Raw genomic sequence first — 22,233 nt, forward strand, 5'->3', positions numbered from 1 at the left:
GCGGTCGGAGTCACACAGCGCTTCCCGCCCGTAGGGGCTGCTCAGATTCCAACTACATTCCGTTCCCGCTTTTAGCCAATCAAATTTTGGGTACCATATTTCGAGAACCGTTCGCGCCATGGCAAGCAAACCAATCACGATCCGTGTATTATTCCAAAATTACCGTCACCACTAGGGACGGTAATTTCAGTTAATGGAGCCGGAGCCAGGCTCAAAGGTCACTCGTAAATGATATCGTACAAGTACACGTATCATGCTACAATAGCACAGGTATTACTCAATATGTTTCACGTGAGATACCTTACTATACACGTTCTTAATTCTTATTGGTCGCTATCTACCTATATAAAGCGCCACACCTAAAGTAAAGTCATTCGCTCTTTCGCTTCATAAGCTACGGGTACTGTAAAGAAACATTTGAATATGCCTAAACGTTCGCGTTTGTCTGGAGGAGATGAGTTTTCTCGCCTTTCTACCGAGGTGCTTGGCCTGCGACTACAAGCCCTCAACCTGCCCTCTGGTGGAACACGGCAGCAACAAATAGATCGCCTCCGGCAAGCCACTCGAGGCGGTGAGGAGGCTTCACCTTCAGCCCCGAGTGACAAAAGGGGGCGCCAAGCGCCCACCAGTCATCCGACGGATCCGACCGGTTTTTCTGAAGCCCAGCTGTCGGTAATACGGAAAACTGTGTCCGACGCTCTCGCAAGTTGGCGACCACCACAACAGGACACTCCATCACCACCAGTCGTCGCAAGCGAAGCCACTCCTGGCTCGGCGTCTCCCTTGGGTCTCGATCGCCCATTGGACGAGGCACTAGAGGGCAAGATTACTCGGGCCCCTTCCATCGCTCCGAAGACTGCCCTTCTGGTCAACACCGCCTCGCCACACACCGCTCACCGCGCATTCCTCGTAACAACGTGTGCTTCGACTTCAACCGAGTCACCGGCTGTTCCCGTCAAGCCTGCATCTACCCTCACGTTTGCCAAAAATGCGCCGACTCCCATCCCGCTCACCAGTGTCGCGCCGGAATCTCCGCAGGCCAGCGCCAAGGCAACAGAAGCCAAGCTCCGGGTCGCCCAGCTGCACAGTAAAAGAAAGGCAACGATAAGTACACCGATTAAAATAGATCTTCTAGAGCAGGAACTATCTTCCCATTCAGATCGGGAATTCGTGACTTCCCTACTTAATTCGTTACGTTTCGGTGCCCGCATTGGTTTTGATGGCACCCAAAAGTCTCGTGTTTCACCTAATCTGATTTCAGCTCGGGTGCACCCTGAGATAATTTCAAAAAACATAGAAAAAGAGGTCAACTTAGGTCGTATGGCAGGCCCGTTCTCCGCGCCCCCATTACCTAACTTTCAATGCCACCCAGTTGGGGTAGTGCCCAAAAAACATTCGGCCGACTGGCGCACTATTTATCATTTATCTTTCCCCGAGGGAGATAGCATTAACGATGGAATTCCTAAAGACCCTTACTCACTCCAGCACGTTAGAGTGGACGACGCTATTAGCATTCTCACCTCACTCGGCAAAGGTGCCTTTATGGCAAAAACCGACCTCAAATCGGCGTTTCGTCTAATTCCAATACACCCGAACGACTGGAATTTACTGGGGGTCCGTTGGGAGTCTCGTTATTATGTGGATTTATATTTGCCTTTTGGTTTACGCTCGGCGCCGTTTTTATTTAATCAACTCTCCGAAGCGCTAGAGTGGGTTCTTAAACATAATTACAACGTTCGTAATGTTATTCACATATTGGATGACTTCTTCGTAGCGGAGTCATCTAAACTAGGTTGTTTAGAGAGTTTCACAAGACTGCTTAAATTCTTTATCTCAGTGGGGGCCCCTGTTGTGGCTTCCAAAACAATCGGTCCTAGTACAACACTTGAATTCATGGGAATCGAGCTCGATACCCTACGTATGGAGGCGCGCTTACCTTCCGATAAATTAGAACGTCTTAAAGCATCCTTGCGGGATTTCAAGCGAAAGCGTTCCGCTCGCCTCATAGAGCTTCAATCCTTAATCGGCACTTTGCAATTCGCCTGCCGCGTTGTTGTTCCGGGTAGAACTTTCCTTCAGCGCATCATAGATCTCACGCGTCGGGTAAATCACCGATTTCATCACGTCAAATTGAGCCACGGTTTCTTTCAGGATTTAGCAATTTGGCAGCAGTTTACGGAGAACTGGAACGGCAAAGCTTTCTTCCTCGAAGAAGCAATCCGTACCAGCCCGGATATGGAACTCTATTCCGACGCTAGCGGTAGTATCGGTTTCGGCGGTTACTTCTCTGGGCGCTGGTTCCAAGGCCGATGGCCGCCTCACCTCGCCATATCCAAAAAGACAGGCATTAGTATCGAATGGCAAGAATTATTTCCTATAGTAGTAGCCTGCTCCCTATGGCGCTCCGAGTTCTCGGGCAAGCGAATTCAGTTCTGGTGTGACAATCAATCAGTCGTTCACATTGTCAACACAGGTCACTCAAAAGCGCCCAAAATTATGTCACTTATGCGTCACTTAGTAGGCATTTCCATGGCTCACAATTTTGTTGTACGTTGTCGCTTCGTACCAGGTAATTCCAACGGCATTTCTGATGCACTTTCTCGGTTTCAGATGGCACGATTCAGAGAGCTCGCACCGGCCGCGGACCAGACCCCTTGTGTCATCCCGCCTTCGCTAATGACCCTCTAACGCGCGAGGTGAAACACTACGCTGATAAGGCCCTTGCTATCAACACCAAGCGCACTTATCACGCAGGCGAGAAACAGTTCATTGACTTCTGCCTCATGAATAGGCTTTTTGACAGCCACGGGGACATTCTCCCAGCTAGTGAGAGTACTCTTATCTATTTTGTTACCTTTCTCGCGCGTAGAGTAAAGCACGGTACTATTCGCACATACTTGGCGGCCGTTCGCAACATGCACATCGAAAACGGATTCCAGGACCCTATACAGGGTCGCCTAATTTTAAACAAGGTTTTGCGGGGCATTTTACGGGTGCAGGTTCAGCACAAAACAGCTCGTCAACCCGTAATTCCACAGCTCTTAAAAGCCATTCGTCCGGTTTTGCTTAGCTGGCTAAGCGCACATGATTTCCATATGATTTGGGCGGCATTCACACTTGCCTTTTTTGTTTTTTTACGTTGTAGTGAGTTTACTTGCCCGGGCGTACGCAACTTTGACATAGTTTATAACTTATCTCCAGTCGACATAAATTTCCACCCTAACCCTTTAGCACCGCTTTACATGAAAGTCGCCATTAAGGCATCAAAAACCGACCCTTTCAGGCAAGGCACCGTTTTGACAATCGCACGCTCCGGTTGCGACCTATGCGCCGTGTCCGCCATGCAAGAGTTTGTTCGCATCTGTGGGTACACAACAGGACCACTTTTTCGGTTTCGTTCCGGTAAATACCTAACTCGGTCATTGGTCTCTAGCATTCTTAGAGACGCAGCACGCGCTTGCGGCCTTCCTCATAGCAGTTTAAAGGGGCACTCATTTAGAATTGGGGCGGCAAGCTGCGCTGCCGCTGCAGGCCTGCCCGACTGGCTTATCAAAGTGCTTGGTCGTTGGTCCTCTGATTGCTACCAGCTTTACGTACGTACACCACAAAACATTTTATTAACTGCTGCACCAAAAATGGCGATAGTCCAGCCTGTCACTCTGACTTAAGCATTGTTGTTATTGCGCTTGGGGGGATGCATTCTGCATCTTGTGGCGGTTAGTTCTGTCTGACGACTTCCCAAAGCGGGGTTTGTTTGCTATAAGGTGTGCTTGTGCGTTTGTGGACCAGCCAATACTCTCGTCCGATCCTTCACGCGGAGTGTAGGGGAGATGAGTGAGGCCTAAAGGTCATATGCTTACACTACAGTTGCTACGTCACGCGCTAGTCGTCACGTCACGCTAACTCGCTTTCGATCGGTCTGTCTCCCCCCATATTCTGCCATAGTCGTGCCTAGTGTATTCATTGCGTTGCAAAGCGGGCATTTCCTTTTCACGCGTAAAGCGACATTAATCCAAAATTACCGTCACCACTAGGGACGGTAATTTCAGTTAATGGAGCCGGAGCCAGGCTCAAAGGTCACTCGTAAATGATATCGTACGAGTACACGTATCATGCTACGACAGCACAGGTATTACTCAATATGTTTCACGTGAGATACCTTACTATACACGTTCTTAATTCTTATTGGTCGCTATCTACCTATATAAAGCGCCACACCTAAAGTAAAGTCATTCGCTCTTTCGCTTCATAAGCTACGGGTACTGTAAAGAAACATTTGCCCACCCTCCCTCCCTTTTACTGACAGGTTTCTTTGTGTGTACAGGCAGTGTTAGCTTGGCGATCAACTGTAAACAAGTATTAACTTAATCATTGCTTTATTATTGTAATAAACCGGGGAGTATCTCCGAGAGTCTGCGGTTAGTTCTGTCTGACGACTTCCCCAAGCGGGGTTTGTTTGCTATAAGGTGTGCTTGTGCGTTTGTGGACCAGCCAATACTCTCGTCCGATCCTTCACGCGGAGTGTAGGGGAGATGAGTGAGGCCTAAAGGTCATATGCTTACACTACAGTTGCTACGTCACGCGCTAGTCGTCACGTCACGCTAACTCGCTTTCGATCGGTCTGTCTCCCCCCATATTCTGCCATAGTCGTGCCTAGTGTATTCATTGCGTTGCAAAGCGGGCATTTCCTTTTCACGCGTAAAGCGACATTAACATTCAAAGAGAAAGCGTGAAAACCGACAATTGATTGTTTATTGCTAGTAACCACTGTGAGATGCGGGAATGCTCGAAACACAAGACCAAACTGTTGCACTTGTTGACAAGATTCGGGTAAATTGGGAGAAAGAAACCCTTTTGAGGGACTGTAACCTTTCTTGTTGTGTCCAGCATTCTAAATCATTCTCGAAGTCATCATAGGAGAAAGAAGCGCAAGTAGTACATGGCGTTGCGACTGAAAAGTGCAACACTTTCGAAGCTTTTGGTGTTTTCCCATCTCCTGCGGCGCTAAGCAGACGCTTGATTCTCGATTTTTCATTTTTGAATGCACTTTTGATTTCTATTTGTACAGACTGTAGATTATATCTTGCTCTTTGAAGCTTTGCAAAGTACGATAGCATGGTTTACAAACAAACAAACAAGTCCTTTAGATTCTCTAAACTGTCAAAGTCAACTTCGAGACACAGTTGGATTATTTCGCCCAGGTTGAGGGAAGATTTCCCGAATATATAGATTTTGTCCTTATCTCTTTACAACAAATAAAACAATAGTTGTCGATGTTTTGGATCTTCTTTGTAGTAATATTCATTGCTATCTATTATTTGGGAACTCTGTCGCTCAACTGTTTTGAATTTGTCGAATTCTCAGCTGAGGTTTTCTCAGCTGAGTATGATTTCGCGCTAAAACAAAATGACAGTTCAATGGAATTTTTATTGGCTCATTGTACAATGGAGAGACATTTTATTGGATTAGCCGTTTGACATCATCTTGATGTACAGACAATGTAAAAGGAATGTAGTTCGAATCTGAGCAGCCCCTACGGGCAGGGAGCGCTGTGTGACTCCGACCGCTTGGGGCTGCGAAGGAGACAAGGTGAGTAGAAAGTAGAAACTAGAAATATAAGTTAAAACGGCCGAGGAGATGTTTAAAAGATTACTAGGTATAAAAAGCTGATCATGAAAGGTTTGACAGCCAATAGAGATATTTCCAATGCTAGAAATGTCACATAATTCATGATATATATTAACCGCGAGTAGAATGACAGTATATTACACAACAGTGTGTTACATACAGAAGCCCGAGTATCAGGCCCTTTTATCGTTCCCTATGAAGTATATACCGGGAAGCGTTAATTTATTTTTCCTCTCCGACTTTTGAAAAATGAAATCGCCTAAGTCTCGGGCTATACTAACAGCGTACAACTTGCGGTACGGTAGCACGGTAAGTTTAGATACATAGCTATTTCTTCGCTGAAAATGAATATATATTGAATCATGTGACAATTCCAGCATTAGAAATGTCTTTTTAGGTGAATAACCTCTTGAAAATGTGTACAATATTGTGAACATTGCTACTTGAGCGAGTTCTCCACCCCTGGCATGTGTCGCTGCAAAAACCTCAGAGAAATTGTCCATTTCGGTATCGAATTAGAACAGAACGAGAATTTTCTTTGTCGTTTCTGAATATGGTTACTTGGTTTCCTAACTGAAAAAAAAACACTAGACCAGAATAAAAACAAACACTTTTTACCTGCATTCGGTTATTGACTGCTCGTTTCTCTTTTTTCAAATCATTTTTCCGCCTCGAAATGTCCTATAGAGCTCGCTTAAACAGTAGAGTTGTCTAAATGAATCCGGTTAGGTGTGCATTTTAGCAGCTTTTTGGCAGCTCTGCGAAACCTAGAACCAATTAAACCGATATTTATTAATTTTATCTGGCATACCAATTATTAGAATTACCTTCCATTTTTCATCAACTCGAAGTCGCCCTGTTCATCGTACCCTGGGTACCGAAGGCTCCGAGCTTCCCGGCCTTCTCACTTCGCTCAAATCGTTGTCGCCGCGAAGCTCGGAGCCTCCAGTACCCAGGGTACCCTGTTCGCAACTTACGCTTTGGCTTTACTAGCTTGAACTGGTTTCAATTCAATGTACCCCGCATAAGCCTACTATTAAATATAAATTGGTTGAAATGCGGCTAAAATGTTTCAAAAAGACTGTTCGAGTATTTCCTTCACCTTACCGTGGGCTCAACATGACCGCTGACTCGAAAAAGACCGCCTCTTCGAGTATTTCCTTCACCTTACCGTGGGCTCAACATGACCGCTGATTCGAACAAAACTTACTGAGCTGAGCTTTGCGATGTGAGCAGGTGCCATGCTGATCAGACAGAGCCTCCTCCCCTCGCACGCTAGAGATCAGGCTATAGAACATGTAGGGCGTCCACATCATCCCATTTACCACAAACGCAGCAACTACAATGCTGCTGTTCGCTCTGTAAACCTGTGCCAAGAATACATGTCAGGAATGAGGCTACAACAAGTACACTGTGCCTCTATTCCAAGAATACATGTCAGAAATGAGGCTACAACAAGTACACTGTGCACCTATTACAAGATTACATGTCAGAGATGAGGCTATACAATAAGTTCACTGTACACCTATTCCAAGAATACATGTCGGAGATGAGGCTATACAAAAAGTACACTGTGCACCTATTCCAAGAATACATGTCAGAGATAAGGCTATACAACAAGTACACTGTGCACCTATTCCAAGAATACATGTCAGAGACTAGGCTATACATCAAGTACACTGTACACTTATTCCAAGAATACATGTCAGAGATGAGGCTATACAAAAAGTACACTGTGCACCTATTCCAAGAATACATGTCAGAGATGAGACTACAACAAGTACACTGTACACCTATTCCAAAAATACATGTCAGAGACTAGGCTATACATCAAGTACACTGTACACTTATTCCAAGAATACATGTCAGAGATGAGGCTATACAACAGGTACACTGTACACCTATTCCAAGAATACATGTCAGAGATGAGACTATACAAAAAGTACACTGTGCACCTATTCCAAGAATACATGTCAGAGATGAGGCTATACAACAAGTTCACTGTACACCTATTCCAAGAATACACGTCAGAGATGAGGCTATACAACAAGTTCACTGTACACCTATTCCAAGAATACACGTCAGAGATAAGGCTATACAAAAAGTACACTGTGCACCTATTCCAAGAATACATGTCAGAGATGAGGCTATACAACAAGTTCGCTGTACACCTATTCCAAGAATACATGTCAGAGATGAGGCTAACATGTAGGGCGTTCCCTATACATCTCGTTAACCTCAGGCTAGCCATGTTACCATCATGTTACCTGAAGTTTGCATCTTACAGAAGGCGAGACTTCAATGTTTGCTCCTTTCTCAGTGATCTGTTGGCGTAGCTTGCAATAGCAAAAGATCGTTACCCCGAGTGGAAGAATAAAACAAGCAAAGGAGGCAAAGACCAGATAGCTTAGTCCGCTGCCGTCCTCCGTCAGCCAGTTTGGCGCGCAATGCATACAGCCTGATCCGACTGTTATATCTCCCCAACCAATCAAAGGAAAGCAGAGAATACTCCCGGAGTATATCCAGGTGCCTGAAGAAGAAAATGATATTAAAGATGATTTAGATTTCTATGCAAACCATTCGAGGCCAAGGCAAGATAGATCATTGTTTTGGCGATAAAAGTGGCACAACTAAATTTTATCCCAACGCATACCTGCGATGATCTTTTTGGCGTGTTTTCTTGGACTGTCTTGATTTTCTTTTTCTGGAAGGAAGTCATGTGATCGTAGACCATGTATGTAAACGTTGCCATGGTAACAAACAGAGCTGTTCCTGCGACGCCACTGATATAACCGGTAACCAAGCAACCGAGCCTCCCTCCTGCCCACGTTCCTGTTACGATATAAAAATTTAGAATATATAAACTCTTAATGAACTGTTCATTGAGAAAGTCCGAGTCGAAGTCGAGTCGATGACATCATAAATGTAGGCAGCCTCCAATCGACTAATACGAACATGGTCACGAAGGACACCGCCGACGGAGAAAACAATGGAATAGATTTTGGAATTCAAAATCCGTACGTGAAATTGCGTTCTCTCTGATAGATTTACAACCGTTCTCCGCCAAACCAAGACGTGAAATTAAAAGTTTTTTGGTCTTGTGAGGATGGAAGCGGTTGAAGTATGGGTTGCCTTTGGTCCCGTCATCCATCAAACGCCAGTCAAGCGTAAACTTATAACCAACATGCCGGCCATGTGTTGGGGCAGTTTGCACACCGGCCTAACTCCGGCCCAGCACTCCGCCAGCATAGTTGGGCCAGCAATGTTGGCAGGGGCTGGCGCAGTTTACACAGGGCTCAAGTCTGAAGTTATGCGGTGGCTAATATATGCAGCTAGGCGCTTCAGTGGATTTTACCCTTGCTTACATGCGGGCTTATCGCGTAGTCGAAAAGCCGGCTGACGACAACCTTTTGTCAAACGACTGTAAACTCACCTTTCCCTGTTCGCTGTTGTAGTAATGTAGTTTTCGATTAATTTTGTCTGTTGCTGAGAATAAAGTCTAAATATTTTCATAATTTGTAATTTACAGCCAAGCTCTAAAGCTCGTGTCGCCGTTGTCGCATCTTAAAGTTCCTAATGGCTGACAACGGGACACCATTTAGATTGAAGTTGTTTTATTGAGAAAGTGAGAAAACCGAGAAACACAGAGATAAAAGGGACCTTTTATCAACGCGATCGAAAAATATGTTTTCGCGCGTGGCAATCAATTAATGGAATAACAAAACATTATAGTCAGAGACAGATAAAAATAAACTAAGGATATTATTTCTACAGTAGCGAACGTAGTGGAGTTTACAGTGCAAACGTCCGCGTCCCATCCCCAGGCTCAAGAACAATCACTTATCAATCAGTCGTCAACGATTCAACGTGTCAGGACAATTGCCCTGAGCGCCAAATTCTAATGTTTATATTCTTACCCAAATCAAATATAATTCCTAGAGTTGTACACCTAAAATGTTTCTATCTACCGTAAAATAATGCTATACCTAGCTGTGTGCGCTCTAAAATACCAGCATTTTCGTCACAGCGCGAGAATATTTTATGCAGATGCCTTATAGATTATGAATAGCGCAAAATTTTAAATTTTGCACCGAAAAACGTGAGTGGACAGCAAATCACTAATTCATCAATCTCTTCACACAACTGTCTTGTTACCTGTGCAAAAATAGTTTTAATTTAACTTATAATTTGTGACTGCTAGCGTGGCAGTGTTCTGATTATAATTGCAATATAGTGCCCGGGGTGGGAGGAGTTTTCCTTTTATAGCGGAACCTCGTGTTTTTTAGCATCCTCGGCGACACAGGGCGTCGCGGAGATCGGGCACACAAGGGGCGCGCCAGAAAAAAAAAGAGATCTGATTCCTTGCGCGCTCCCAGTGTGCCCGATCTACCCGACGCCCTTGGTCGCCGAGGATACTCTCGGAGAAAAGGCGAAAACCAGCTCAACTCACGTGAGGAACAGAGAATTAGACCCAGAACCCAGTGATCAACCATTATAATAAGTAGACCATCGAACCATCGAATAGCTCTATGCTATTGTGCGGGTCAGACTTACGTTTGTAAATAAGAATTTAGTAATAGTAATAAAATGATGACGATGATAACTCTCTGCCAACCACGCCACACAATCCCGCCATAAGGCATTCAGCCTTCTACACGTTAGCAAAAGTTGAATTTAGCCGATTATGCAATTCTCCTTGTTACATAATGTACGTTAGACACGAGCCCCTCACGAGACTCTGTGCATAGACGATTACATAATCCCCAAACTGCCTTTAGAAAAGAAAACGATTTTGCATTAGCTAACCATTTTTTTATATTCGAATCAGAAAGGCATTCAGGAAAGCAAATAATTTGAATCCGAAAGGCGTTCAGGACAGCAAAATATTCGATACGGAATGGCATTCAGGACAGCAAAAAATTCGAATCCAAAAAAGCGTTCCAGACAGCAAATAATTCGAATCCGAAAGGCGTTCAGGATAGCAAAAATATTGTGAACATGAAAGTGCGTTTTCCTTTTTTTCTTACACGTCACAGACCGTTCTGTGATTTACAGACTGAACCTAATCGATGCATTTGTATCTATCAGCAGAATAGACCAGCCCTTCATGGCTATTTCAGCTGAATTTGTGCACCTTATGCACAATTCACGGATATAGTTATATAGAATGCGTAGAAATATTTACCTTTCAAAGACGAAATGAAGGACATCGGGTTACAATTGAGCAAAAGTACAAAGCTACACACAGTAATATTAATGAAATACGGTGAAAAAGGAAAGTGACTATTTCTCTTGAACACCATAAAAGCCATGATATTAACAGCTAAGTCCACCAGGAAACTGACAGCTACATACGCTGAAAACGCTCCTAACGCCATGGCATAAGTTTCCCGTTGTGTCTAAGAGACAGGGTCATAGAACTGGGTCATTACAAGTGGAAAACTGAAGTGGGTGTTATGCAACTCTACTTCATGGTAGCGACGGCGCATGCGCTGTGTAAATCGGTATTTTTTATGTTTTCGAGCTCGTTGGCGCATGCGCGATATAGCGGTATTTTTAATGTTGTGTAACTCACGTAGCGTTACTGAGGAGCAAAATGATATTATAGGCAAATTTGCTGCATTATAAATTTACCCTAAAAAGTATGGGATCTAACCAGGGTCGAACAGATCGGCGAACTTTGAATAGGCTCTCGTTATATAACTATCGATGAAATACCAGGAGTTTTCAAACAGACTTCGTATCTTTCACGTGTTAAGACGTCGTCGTTGTCATAGCTACACCATTCTAGCCGTCAACGGGCGTTTTGGGTATCCGTTGATACCGTATGGCTGTCGTCTCTTCGTAAGGTCCCAATTCACTTTATAACATGCACACCCATGGCTATATTTTGTATGCGAAGTGGATAAAAATCTATGTGTAATACGCAAAACGTGTATTGTAACTAAGAGGGAGTGCCGTCCCCTGAGCCTAGCTTTAGCGACTCCTAGAAAATTACACAAATCAACTTGTAAAGACTTTATTTGTTTGTAGGTTTTATACAAAGTGCAAAGAGCTGGTAGAAACGAAGCTTTTCCTTCTTGTCAGAGAACTTCTGGTAAGGAAGCATCATGGGAATATAGCAATCTGAAATCTTACATCCGTAATCAACTTTCTAAAAAAAATCAAAGCATTTCTTGTACTAAAATAGAATGATCGATCCCCGCCAAAATTAAAAAAAGAAACAATTTTTCTTACAGTCTCGTCTCAGCTCCAAAGAAAAGCCGGAAGTCACTAGTACCACGTGGTCTCTCGTAGCTTCCGGTTTATCTGCTGTTGGTAATGTGTGTAGGGATGCGCACGCGCGTGGGCGGATCGCCGTTGACCAAAGCTGGTGGAGAGATCTCTGTGGATTTATGGTGAGATACTTTTCGAGATGATCTTTCTGCAGTAAAGGTCTTATGCTTATGATGGATGACGCTTGTGCTGACGGCCGTGTGGTTACTTTCAGGATCGCTACAGTCCTTCAGCTTCAAGCGATGCCAGTGTCTGCCTGGCCGTCCATGCGTGCCTTGGTCTGTTGGCCAACATTAGCTCGCACAGTCCAGCTCTTCTTCAGGTTAGTCATGTTTTAACATAACCATACCCTATATCTCAAAATCATTCGTTACATGTCACGCAACAATTATGACGTGTCACGCATTGTGTTACAAGTATCATAACGTTTCCGATTATCGTGGGTAATCTAGCGGAAACCTCCATGGCGGACGCATTTCTTGGTACCAAGGGTGTCCGTTATACAGAGGTCTCATTGTATGTTTGTTATGTGGTGGTCCCGAGGGTGTCCGTTATAGGGAGGTTTTTACTGTATGTTTGTTATATGGTAGTCCTGAGGATGTCCGTTATATGGAGGTTCCACTGTATGTTTGTTATGTGGTGGTCCCGAGGATGTCCGTTATATGGAGGTTCTACTGTATGTTTGTTATGTGGTGGTCCCGAGGGTGTCCGTTATTCGGAGGTTCCACTGTATGTTTGTTATGTGGTGTTCCTTAGGATGTCCGTTATAGGGAGGTTCCACTGTACGTTTGTTATGTGGTGGTCCTTAGGATGTCCGTTATATGAAGGTTACACTGTATGTTTGTTATCTGGTGTTCCCGAGGGTGTCCGTTATATGGAGGTTCTACTGTATGTTTTTTTTGTGGTGTTCCCGATGGTGTCCTTTATATGGAGGTTCCACTGTGTAATACAACACATCAAACATTACACCTTCTCTCTTCCCCGTGGTATTTTACCAGACCAAAGTCGATGAGCTAATGCGCAGTATCACTGCGTTACTTCCCTGCCGAGATGAAGATATTCTTGAGGTAAGAACACTTCAAGACGTGTATCGTCCAAACAGGGGCGGGGGCGGTGTTAATGTGATTATCAGTCCCTAGTGGGGAAGGCGTGCGTGACCCTAAGAGCGGCTGCTAAGCAGACTAGGGCGGAGTTAATGTGATTATCAGTCGCTAGTGGGGAAGGCGTGCGTGACCCTAAGAGCGGCTGCTAAGCAGACTAGGGCGGTGTGGGTTCTTCATTTTTTTCTTTTTTGACAAAATTATATATTTTCTTTCAAACTGCGTTTGCGTTGTCTTGTTTTTTGCATGGTTCAAAGTTAGCCTGAGTTGACAGCCGGACTTTACCCCGGGGTAAAATTCGGCTGTCAACGCAGTCTAGTTCAAAGTTTAAATATTGTTTTTCTAGCGTTCCCTGGCCGTTCTCCGGTTCATTCTTGCTTCCTCGGAAAACTCGATCAAGATAGTGCGACAGGAGAAACTCTACGTCTATTTCATCACTGCTTTACAGGTACTCCCATAAGTAATACTCATAACATTATTAGTTGCGGTTACAATAGTACAAACCCCCCACGATTAGCAACCTATACTTGTCGCAAAGAGACCATACATAAGTTGATGTCGTTTCAAATAATAAAGCTACAAAGTTAGTACATTTTGACTGCTTTTATTTTTCTGTGGTGCCACGCCCCCTTTTCCACTTGCCGCTCCTATTGTGAGTCTAAGGTGTAAATATGAATCATTTTTTAACTGCTTGTATTTTTTAGTCACCAAGGAAGAGCACCACTGTGCGTTACGCGCTCAAGTGTTTGGCGGTCTGTACACAAGATGACGAGGACGCGAGGCAAGCTGTGCTACAACACGGCGGTGAGATTGCATTACTTGTGGGTAATGGTGAGACTGCGTTACTTTTGGGTAATGGCGAGACTGCGTTTCTAGTGGGTTACTTGAGGCAATGGTAGTATTGCTTTAATTGCTGGGTAATAGTAAGATTGCGTTACTTGGGGTAATGATGAGATTGCGTTACCTGAGGTAATGACGGGATTGCGTTACTTGAGGTAATGTTAAGATTGTGTAAGGTAATGTTAAGATTGCGTTACTGATTAGTAATGTTGCGTTACCTGTAGGTCATGATAACATCGTGTTACTCGTAACTACTGTAAGCATTTTTCTCATCATTCATTTCTAATGATTGATGATTATTGACTAACAGTATAACCACGTGATCTAGCCCCGTGACCCACAGCCCTTGTGTTTTTTTAATATCTTTTGGGTAATGGCGATATTGCGTTACTAGTGGGTAATTGTAAGATCTAGTCCCGTGATCCGAAGCTCTTGTTTTAATATCTCTTGTTGTCAACTCGCAGGTATCGAGTCTCTAATGGGCTTGTTTGCTAGCGAGGACGAGGTGACTGTCGGGAATGCCGCCCTCTGCCTCAGCCACTGTGTCCTTCTGGGTAAGTCTCCCAGTCTGACAAGCTTTTCCCAAACCAATGTTTTTTTCCTCAAATTTACGGAATACTACTGTGAACCCTGAAAGGTCCCCCCCCCCCTATTTTAGAGGTAAACCAGGCCCGTACCCAGGGTTTTTCTTGGAAGGAGGGTGCGAAATCCGAAAAAGTTTACCTAATTTTTCCAGGGTTGCTGGGGGGGGGGGGGGGAGGCAGTGAGTTCTCTTTTATTGACAGATAAAAATCTAACCACCCTCCGAAAGACGCCTTTGCAGTATCTTCACGGGACGTTTATTGTCGGATTTGGCTACGTACCAGAGTGATCTAGCCTATTCTTTATGGTTTTGTCTACAAATGGCACGTCCATTGGGAACCGAAAGTGGACCTTCGGCCGTTGTGGGGTAGGGGGAGGGTGCGTTCGCACCCTCTGCACCCCCCTGGGTACGGGCCTGTAAACCCGCATATTACAGGAAATTGGCATAAGTTTTGAGTTTGAGACGCATAAGAGAGAGCCTGCGAGAGTACGCGTTTAAAAAATCAGGATAGCAAGAAATTATTTTGGAGGATAAAACACCGAAAGACCGAATGAGTCCAGCCTTAAATAGAAGCACCTCAAATGAAGTTCCCTCCATCAATAGGGAAAAAGGTCCCAGGTAAAACTAAATACAATGCACTAGCCAAGGGGAGAAAAAGTCTTTCCTTCAAGCCTGTATAATTTCTATTCACATGACGACTTTTATACAACAAAGCTAGCGAACCCGAGCTCAGATTGGTCAACAAACTTGGTGTTTTAAATGCACAAGCACGTTAGACATCATTTCGGTTAAGGTGGCTCGCCGAGGCTGTTTTGGCTTAACAGCTTATACTAAGTTTCCTATAAAAAATCAATTTGAGGCGATTTTCGTTAATGTGAGAATAAAGTTGTCACTAAATTGTCGTTCTTCCTACCATCTCGCAGGTGAAGTTTGTCGGAAGTTGGTCGCGACAGAAGTAGTTCAGATTCTACTCCGAAATGCAACAAACGACAAGTTTAGTGTCGACGTACGACATAACGCTGTGCTGTGTCTTGCCAAACTGGCCAGCGGTGATTCCAGGTAGGCTAAAGTACCCCTAATATGTCTCTCCAGTCCCTTTTGAGAAAAGCTCACGTACGTGTCACGTTTTTGTGTCGCGTAAATGTGTCACGCACGTGTCACGTACATGTGTTATGTACATGTGTCTCGTTCTTGTGTCACGTTCATGCGTCACGTACCTGTGTCGCGTACATTCCTCGCGCCGTTTCACGTACATTTGTCCCATGATAATATGATACAAATAATAGTGATGCTGGTGGTGTTTATCAATACAATACAATAATATTTATATGACTCGAACCCCCAGAGAACTCAAACCCCCGATACCTCGAACTGCCCGGTAACTCGAACCCCCGAAAACTTGAGCCCACGAAAACTCGAATCAGCGAGAACTCGAATCCGCGAGAACTCGAATCCCCGAGAACTCGAACCCCCAAGAACTCCAAAGAACTCGAACTGATTATTGTAACCATTAAGAGTTGGCGTGAATGTTTCCAACTTATTGATTTCTTTCAGACATTTGGACACGCTCAAAAGAATGAACGGTCTAGAGATCATGCACACGATCTTCCAAGAGAAGCAAAACAGCTGACACGTTTCCAACGTTTTTGTTACGTTTTTGTTACTTTGTTACCATGCACCAATTAAATTTGTAATTCATAAAAAAAACGTATTTAATTATTACTTGAATTTGTAACGGGAAGTATTAATAAGCGCCCCTATGAACCGAAAGTATTAATAAGCGCCCCTATGAACCGAAAGTATTAATAAGCGCCTCCTCCGAATAAGCGCCTCACATGAGACATGAACAATAGAAAAAAGCACAACGGCGCTTATTTAAGCGATTATGCTATTTGTATTAGATATTGTGGTTCAAAAATGAATACTTCAAAAAAATATTGAATAAAAACTAACATGGAGACAACAAGGGATGTTATACTAAGCCATTTTAATCGTTTTTTTTTCTTTCCGTTTGCGTAAACAAGTAAATTTGCCCTACAACTGTACCTGACCATATAACTAATTAAAGTAGAAGTCCTTGATAGTATTACCCCCCTAGCAAATTAATTTTGTTTAGCCGTCAATTTGTCAAAGAACACATTATCCCACGGTATTGAATGAGCACTTTCTCTTTAAGAAGTCTTCGCTTTGCGTAAGCATTTTGCGTATGCTTTCGAGTAGGTACCCAGATAGGAAACAAATAGATCTTATCATTCTACAAACTCTCATCAAAAATTTCCAGCTGCCCTCTGACTTCCGTCAATCAAACTAAACAGAATTACATTTAGTATTTTTCAGTTTATCAGGGCAGGAGGTGACGTGATTGGAAACCAATTCAATATGCTAGCCAATGAAAACGGTCCAATGATTTTGAATGAAGAAAGCAAGAAGGCAATAGCTGTTAGAAATCGTCGGCGAGGCGTTCGCAAATTATTGAATGCCACGAAAATGGAGTAACAACGAACCATGAGCTCTATCGCACCGATTAATAATGGATAAAATCTTGCACACAATATCGTCCAAGGGGGGTGGGGAGGGGGGATTCGCCGAGTGTGTGTGGAGGCTGGGAGCAAGATCCTGGTGCATGTTGGGTGAAACAAAGGCGGGACATGTTCCTTACAGACAAACAAGCCCACAATTCCTTGCGCCGTCTCGTGAAACGCCCATGATGCTCATTTGCTTATCACTCTTCTTAGTATAACGTTAATTTTCTTCGATTTTTTGAAGGCTATTGGATATTTACTTGTCGGAAATTAGGTAAAGAAAAGAGCATTCATTCTCATCATTTTTTTAAGCGAATCGATCAGATTTCATTTATAAAGGCGTCATTCATGGATTGCTATTTTGATTTCTTCACAAATTGATTGTTGTATTTTTTAAATCTGAATAATAACCCAGAGCGCCCGATCGATATTCTTTGAGAAAAGGATTTCAGCGAATAAATAATATATTTGAAAAAATATATATATTACTCTACCGAAAGATGTTGATTAAAAGAACATGATCATCCATATACTTTAGAAATTCTGCGATTAATTTTAACAAACTTAATTTTGTAGGCAATGTATTATCCATATCATTTTAAGTTCGGCAACATTTCGTATTCGTCCCAACCCGTCTAACCGAACAGAAAAATCATAACTATACTTAATTTTGCTTGAGAACGACTGATTATCTTTCTTATTGTAGTCTCCGCATTTGTCACTTTTCTTGTTGCTAGGAAAGACTGACTGTAGACTTGTGAAGAGAGTCACAATACATCCAATCAAGTACATCTCTAATGCCATCAGCGCGAGAAACGGAAACATGATTATAGGTCTCATGAGAAAACACTCTATGGTGAGATGGTGAAGAAATGTAATAACGCTAAAGGTTTTGGATAGGGTTATAATCTTTATCAGTACGGCCCAAAAGACCTGCCCACGCAAACCGGTATACGCTATGTTTAAAGAAATACACATAGTAATTAATACACAGGCATGGAGAAAACACCCCCATCTGAAAGAAATAGAACAGAACGTAATAATAAAATAACACATGCGCCACAGCATCTGGCAGCCGCCATTCTGTCATTCTAGCAAAGTAAGAGGTGCGAAAAAGCATCCATTTCCATCGGCTGATATGAGGAAGCCAATGCGATATTTTCGATTGAATTTGGTAAATAAAGCATTAAACTTTGTTTTTAGATGGATGTTACGATATTTAAGCAGAGTATGTGCCCTTCCGATATTAAAAACAAAACGATAAGTAAGGTGTGGCTGACAAGGGCACTTTAAATAATCCTTGTCAGCCACACCTTTGTTATTGTTCTTATTTAATATTGGAAGTCACATAATATGCTAAAATCTCGAAATAACTATCTTAAAACAAAGTTTCATACTTTTATGTACCAAATTCAGTTGGAAACCTTGCTTTGGTTTCCTTAAATAAGCCGATGCAAATGGATGCTTTTTCACTGGTACTCTGCTAGGATGACAAAATGGCGGCTGGCAGAGGCTGTTTAAGAACATAGAAGTGAAATGATGATAAAAACAATATTTAACTTTAAGGCTAAGTTCAAACGTTGTATTATCCATGAGCCGTATTCAATGCAAATGCATGGAAATGGAACAAGTCGATTGTTTTATTTCCATCTGCATGAATTCGCATTGAATAACTTAATTTTTTTTAACTAGAAAAATGCCACTAGAAAGCTAACCGGGAATAGGTGGTCGTAATAATTAACAAGAAAATAGTAACAATAATATAAGATAAATAAATAGAACAGTTGTAACAACCAAGCAATGGACGAGTAATGAGAGGATTTTAGACACAGGTTGTGATAATAAGACAACACATACGTATCATTCATAACATTGTCATTCACAATACATTTCATTTCCTGGCATTTTCTGTAACAGTTTTTTTTCTTTTTTTGGCCAAGTTTAAATTTGGAATTCAAATTGATTACCAGTTGTCAATTAGATTCGTCAAAACACACATTGGTGAGTGATCCAGTCACCAATTTACTTCAACATCAAATGACAAACTGTGTTTAACTTTTGGGAAAGAAGCCAAATTGGTCAGCTTTTAAATTAATCTATTTAAGATTTTTTTTTTACATTGGTATTAATGTCAGTGATTGCAAATGGAAGAAAAGGAGACTTTCTATTCAATGCGAGCTGATTGTACAATTAATTAATGCTTCTGGTTTTTCCCTGTACAATTTATTGTACTTGTCATTATTTATTACATAATCAATAATTAAAGAAGAGATTAGCTTCGAGTGGATAACTGGAATTACTAATTAAAGCCAAGATGACATAAATCAGACCAACACCTGAGAGGATCGATATGCTATAATGATCTTTTCTGCTCCACCTATTCCGCTGAGCATAAAAAAAATTTAAATACCATAGTCATGGATCGTTTTCGTCATAACGTTAAATATTAATCACCTGAATAGAAAAAAAAGACAAATTACCCCACAATTTAAATGTGAAATTTTCAAGGAGCTTATGTTTAATTACCATGTTCTTTTGGTCGTAAAGTTTAAAGAGTCTTCCTTGCTTGTTGCATGTGTGGCGAGCGAAGAAGTCAGAGTTTACTCGGGAAACCAAGTGAGAACCTGGAAGAAGAATACCAGCTCATTTGCCTGGAAGGGTGAGCGCCATGGTAACAACATTTGACTAAAACAAGCTAAACATAACGAAGGACAATACCCTGGCATTTGGTGGACACACAAAACAAATTAAGTTATCCATGTAGGAACTGGTATAATATCTCTGTTGACTGTGCGAAGAAAAAGGTTTTTTATATTTTTCTTCAGGACAAGGAGTTGTTCTCTATTGTTTGAGTTTCTGTGAGAAACATCGACAAAAGTAAATTCGAACTTCAGAGTGCTTGCTGTCGGCTTCCAACTCGAAATAGTTAAAAGAAAAAAGGACAGCCATTTAGAAAGAGAATTCAGTATTTAAATACAGAAATAGTTATAGCATACAAAATCCCGGGAGGAAGCGCGAAATATCATCTAGAAGAAGTTTCTTTGTCGTGCTGGAATACATGAGAAATCAAAACAGGTAATTCAGCAAAGAGTTGGAGGTAAACGATGGCAGCGCTTCCCTCACATTGCAACGGCCTTATCACATACAAAGAATCAATCGTCATCGCTACTTTTTGCATTGTCGCCTCCCTGCTCGCGACAACGGGCAATGTACTGGTCATTGCAGCCATCTTCCGCTCGATTCGACTCAAAACAGTCTCTAACTTCTTCCTGGCTTCCCTGGCCGTGGCGGATTTACTGGTCGGCGCGGTGATTCTGCCAGTCATCACGGCGAAGACGTTAATGAGAGAATGGCTGAGTACGCATTCGCTGGTGTTCGCTATTGAGATCCTTGCGCTGCAAGCAAAGGTGGCTTCCACGTTCAATCTCTCTGCGGTCAGCATTGATCGGTAAGATGTGTGTTTACAAAACTCGAGGATACATTTCAAATAAACTCAAATAGAACAAGTTTATTTATCATTATACTTTTACAAATAAGAAAAATGAAATTCAAAACTTCAATTAAGGTAGAACAAGGACTAAAAGTTGAACCCGCTACGAATACGTGAACAAATAATATAAGTTCCCAAAACAGCCTAACAGCAAAAAACGAATTTGGTTCTCTACATACCGTTTTAACTTCATACATGCCCTGAAAAAATGCCAAAACAATAAAATATCAGCTTTTTTAATTGTTGGAATTCATAGTACCTTTAGGATAAACCCTGTAGCTTTTAGCACGGTCTAATGATGATTCATAAAGCAGAATGATTACCTGAAGTTGAATTACACCATAGTACTTCTCATAATGTCGAAAACGATGATGGACGCTAAATATGCCAAGCAAAACTTTGGGGTTCGATATCTCTTCCTTTGTGCCGATGTGCCCGATAGTTGTCTAGAAAACCACTAAGTACAACTTTTGTTTACTCTTATCCACGGTTTATTGCTTATTATAAGTACGACTTTTTTTGGTAAACAAGTTTTCACACTTCTAGTTGGCCGCGCGAGAGTTTCTTGTTTGCCCGCCTTTATGAAATCGATCGATAAGTTGATCGCTTGAAAGGGCAAGTGGATTTGTTTTTCTCGCCGCAAATTAGTTAAAAGCAGGCCATATAATAAATGACTTGCTCGGTCAATCGGAGAAACAGCAGACTGAGAACTTGAATGTATAATCCTTTAAACCACTACAAGAACGTGAAAACCTGTTAAAAGTACGTGAGCTTCTTTACAACTAAGATAAAACCTGAACTAACAAACATTGAACCCGCGACAGGTACATCGCCGTCACGAGAGTTTTCCAGTACGAAGATATAATGACGAGGAAGAAGTGTTTTACCGTCATCGCGTGTGTGTGGATAGGATCTGTCTTCATCGCCTTGCTAAGGCTCACCGTATCCGATCCAGTGCATATCGGCATCGTCTGGATGGTCAGCGAGTTCGTCGACTTTATCATCCCTCTATGCATCATCCTCTTCTGCTACTTCCATATCTTCGCGATCGCCCACAGACAGAACCGACAGATCAATGCCGAGAATACGAGCACAGACCGATCCAGGCAGCTTGCTAAGAGTACCAAGGCGGCATTCACAGTGGGGGTCGTAATTGGTGTGTTCTTCATGCTACTCATTGCCTCATTCATCACCGTTATGGTACAGTTCACGTCCGATCCTTGTGGTCAAGTTCGGATGTATAAGGTATGGGCGTGGGTAGGCCCCATACAGCTCCTCAACTCCGCGTGTAACCCACTCATCTATAGCATCAGGAGCCGGGAGTTCAGGTCGGCGTTTAGGAAGCTGTTGCTAAGGCAGACGGGGAACAGCTCGGAGGGGACAAGTTTCAGAGATGGGTCTACTGCGAGGATCGTGAAGATCAAGGTGCAGGCAGCTTCGACGGTTAGTTAGAGCCTCTACCAGCAAAAGGTACCCAACGAAAGAATGAACCGATGACGACAATCGAAATACAGCTTCCTTCGACGCTTAAGGTAGCTACTTATTGCCATTAATATCACGAACAAAAGGGACACAACGATAGGAGGCGAGAACGACGATAGAAACATAGCTTCCTTCGATGGTTTGAGCTACTAAATATCGTTAATACAATAAACAAAAGATACACATCGAGAGGGCAGGCGGGGACGGAGATCAAAATACTGCTTCGTTTGATAGGACCATCAAACTCGAAATACAGGCGACAATAAACACCGAAACCGGTATTAAACATTCAATGATCATGACGGCTGTAGT

At 42.7% G+C, this 22,233-nt stretch overlaps 3 protein-coding genes across 5 annotated transcripts in view; all 3 read left to right on the top strand.

The window, feature by feature from the left end:
- LOC5511648 (tetratricopeptide repeat protein 12) overlaps positions 1-16,134 on the top strand; it is a 59,125-nt gene extending 42,991 nt beyond the window's left edge. For both annotated transcript variants that reach the window (XM_048732600.1, XM_048732601.1), the window contains exons 14-22: positions 11,662-11,725; positions 11,868-12,026; positions 12,119-12,226; positions 12,903-12,971; positions 13,351-13,452; positions 13,709-13,808; positions 14,309-14,398; positions 15,351-15,486; positions 15,982-16,134. In XM_048732600.1, coding sequence (XP_048588557.1) covers positions 11,662-11,725; positions 11,868-12,026; positions 12,119-12,226; positions 12,903-12,971; positions 13,351-13,452; positions 13,709-13,808; positions 14,309-14,398; positions 15,351-15,486; positions 15,982-16,057 — 904 coding nt within the window. In that variant the 3' untranslated portion in view covers positions 16,058-16,134. The remainder of the gene's footprint in view (positions 1-11,661; positions 11,726-11,867; positions 12,027-12,118; positions 12,227-12,902; positions 12,972-13,350; positions 13,453-13,708; positions 13,809-14,308; positions 14,399-15,350; positions 15,487-15,981) is intronic.
- LOC125572271 lies at positions 369-4,646 on the top strand. 2 transcript variants are annotated; one of them, XM_048732598.1, is made up of 4 exons: positions 369-468; positions 532-2,473; positions 2,611-3,721; positions 4,424-4,646. In XM_048732598.1, exons 1-3 carry the CDS (start codon positions 424-426, stop codon positions 3,666-3,668), a joined length of 3,045 nt encoding a protein of 1,014 aa, XP_048588555.1. In that variant the 5' UTR covers positions 369-423; the 3' UTR covers positions 3,669-3,721; positions 4,424-4,646. The 2 variants fall into 2 exon arrangements, with proteins under 2 accessions (XP_048588555.1, XP_048588554.1); XM_048732597.1 differs by having other exon boundaries at positions 424-2,473.
- Positions 16,135-19,281: 3,147 nt separating the features above from the next.
- On the top strand, positions 19,282-22,001 carry LOC5511680 (probable G-protein coupled receptor No9). Its single transcript, XM_001632017.3, has 2 exons — positions 19,282-20,397; positions 21,264-22,001. Exons 1-2 carry the CDS (start codon positions 20,054-20,056, stop codon positions 21,889-21,891), a joined length of 972 nt encoding a protein of 323 aa, XP_001632067.3. The 5' UTR covers positions 19,282-20,053; the 3' UTR covers positions 21,892-22,001.
- Positions 22,002-22,233: the final 232 nt, after the last annotated feature.

The sequence above is a fragment of the Nematostella vectensis genome, chromosome 9 (assembly GCF_932526225.1).
Source record: "Nematostella vectensis chromosome 9, jaNemVect1.1, whole genome shotgun sequence".
In the NCBI taxonomy this organism is placed as follows: domain Eukaryota; kingdom Metazoa; phylum Cnidaria; class Anthozoa; order Actiniaria; family Edwardsiidae; genus Nematostella; species Nematostella vectensis.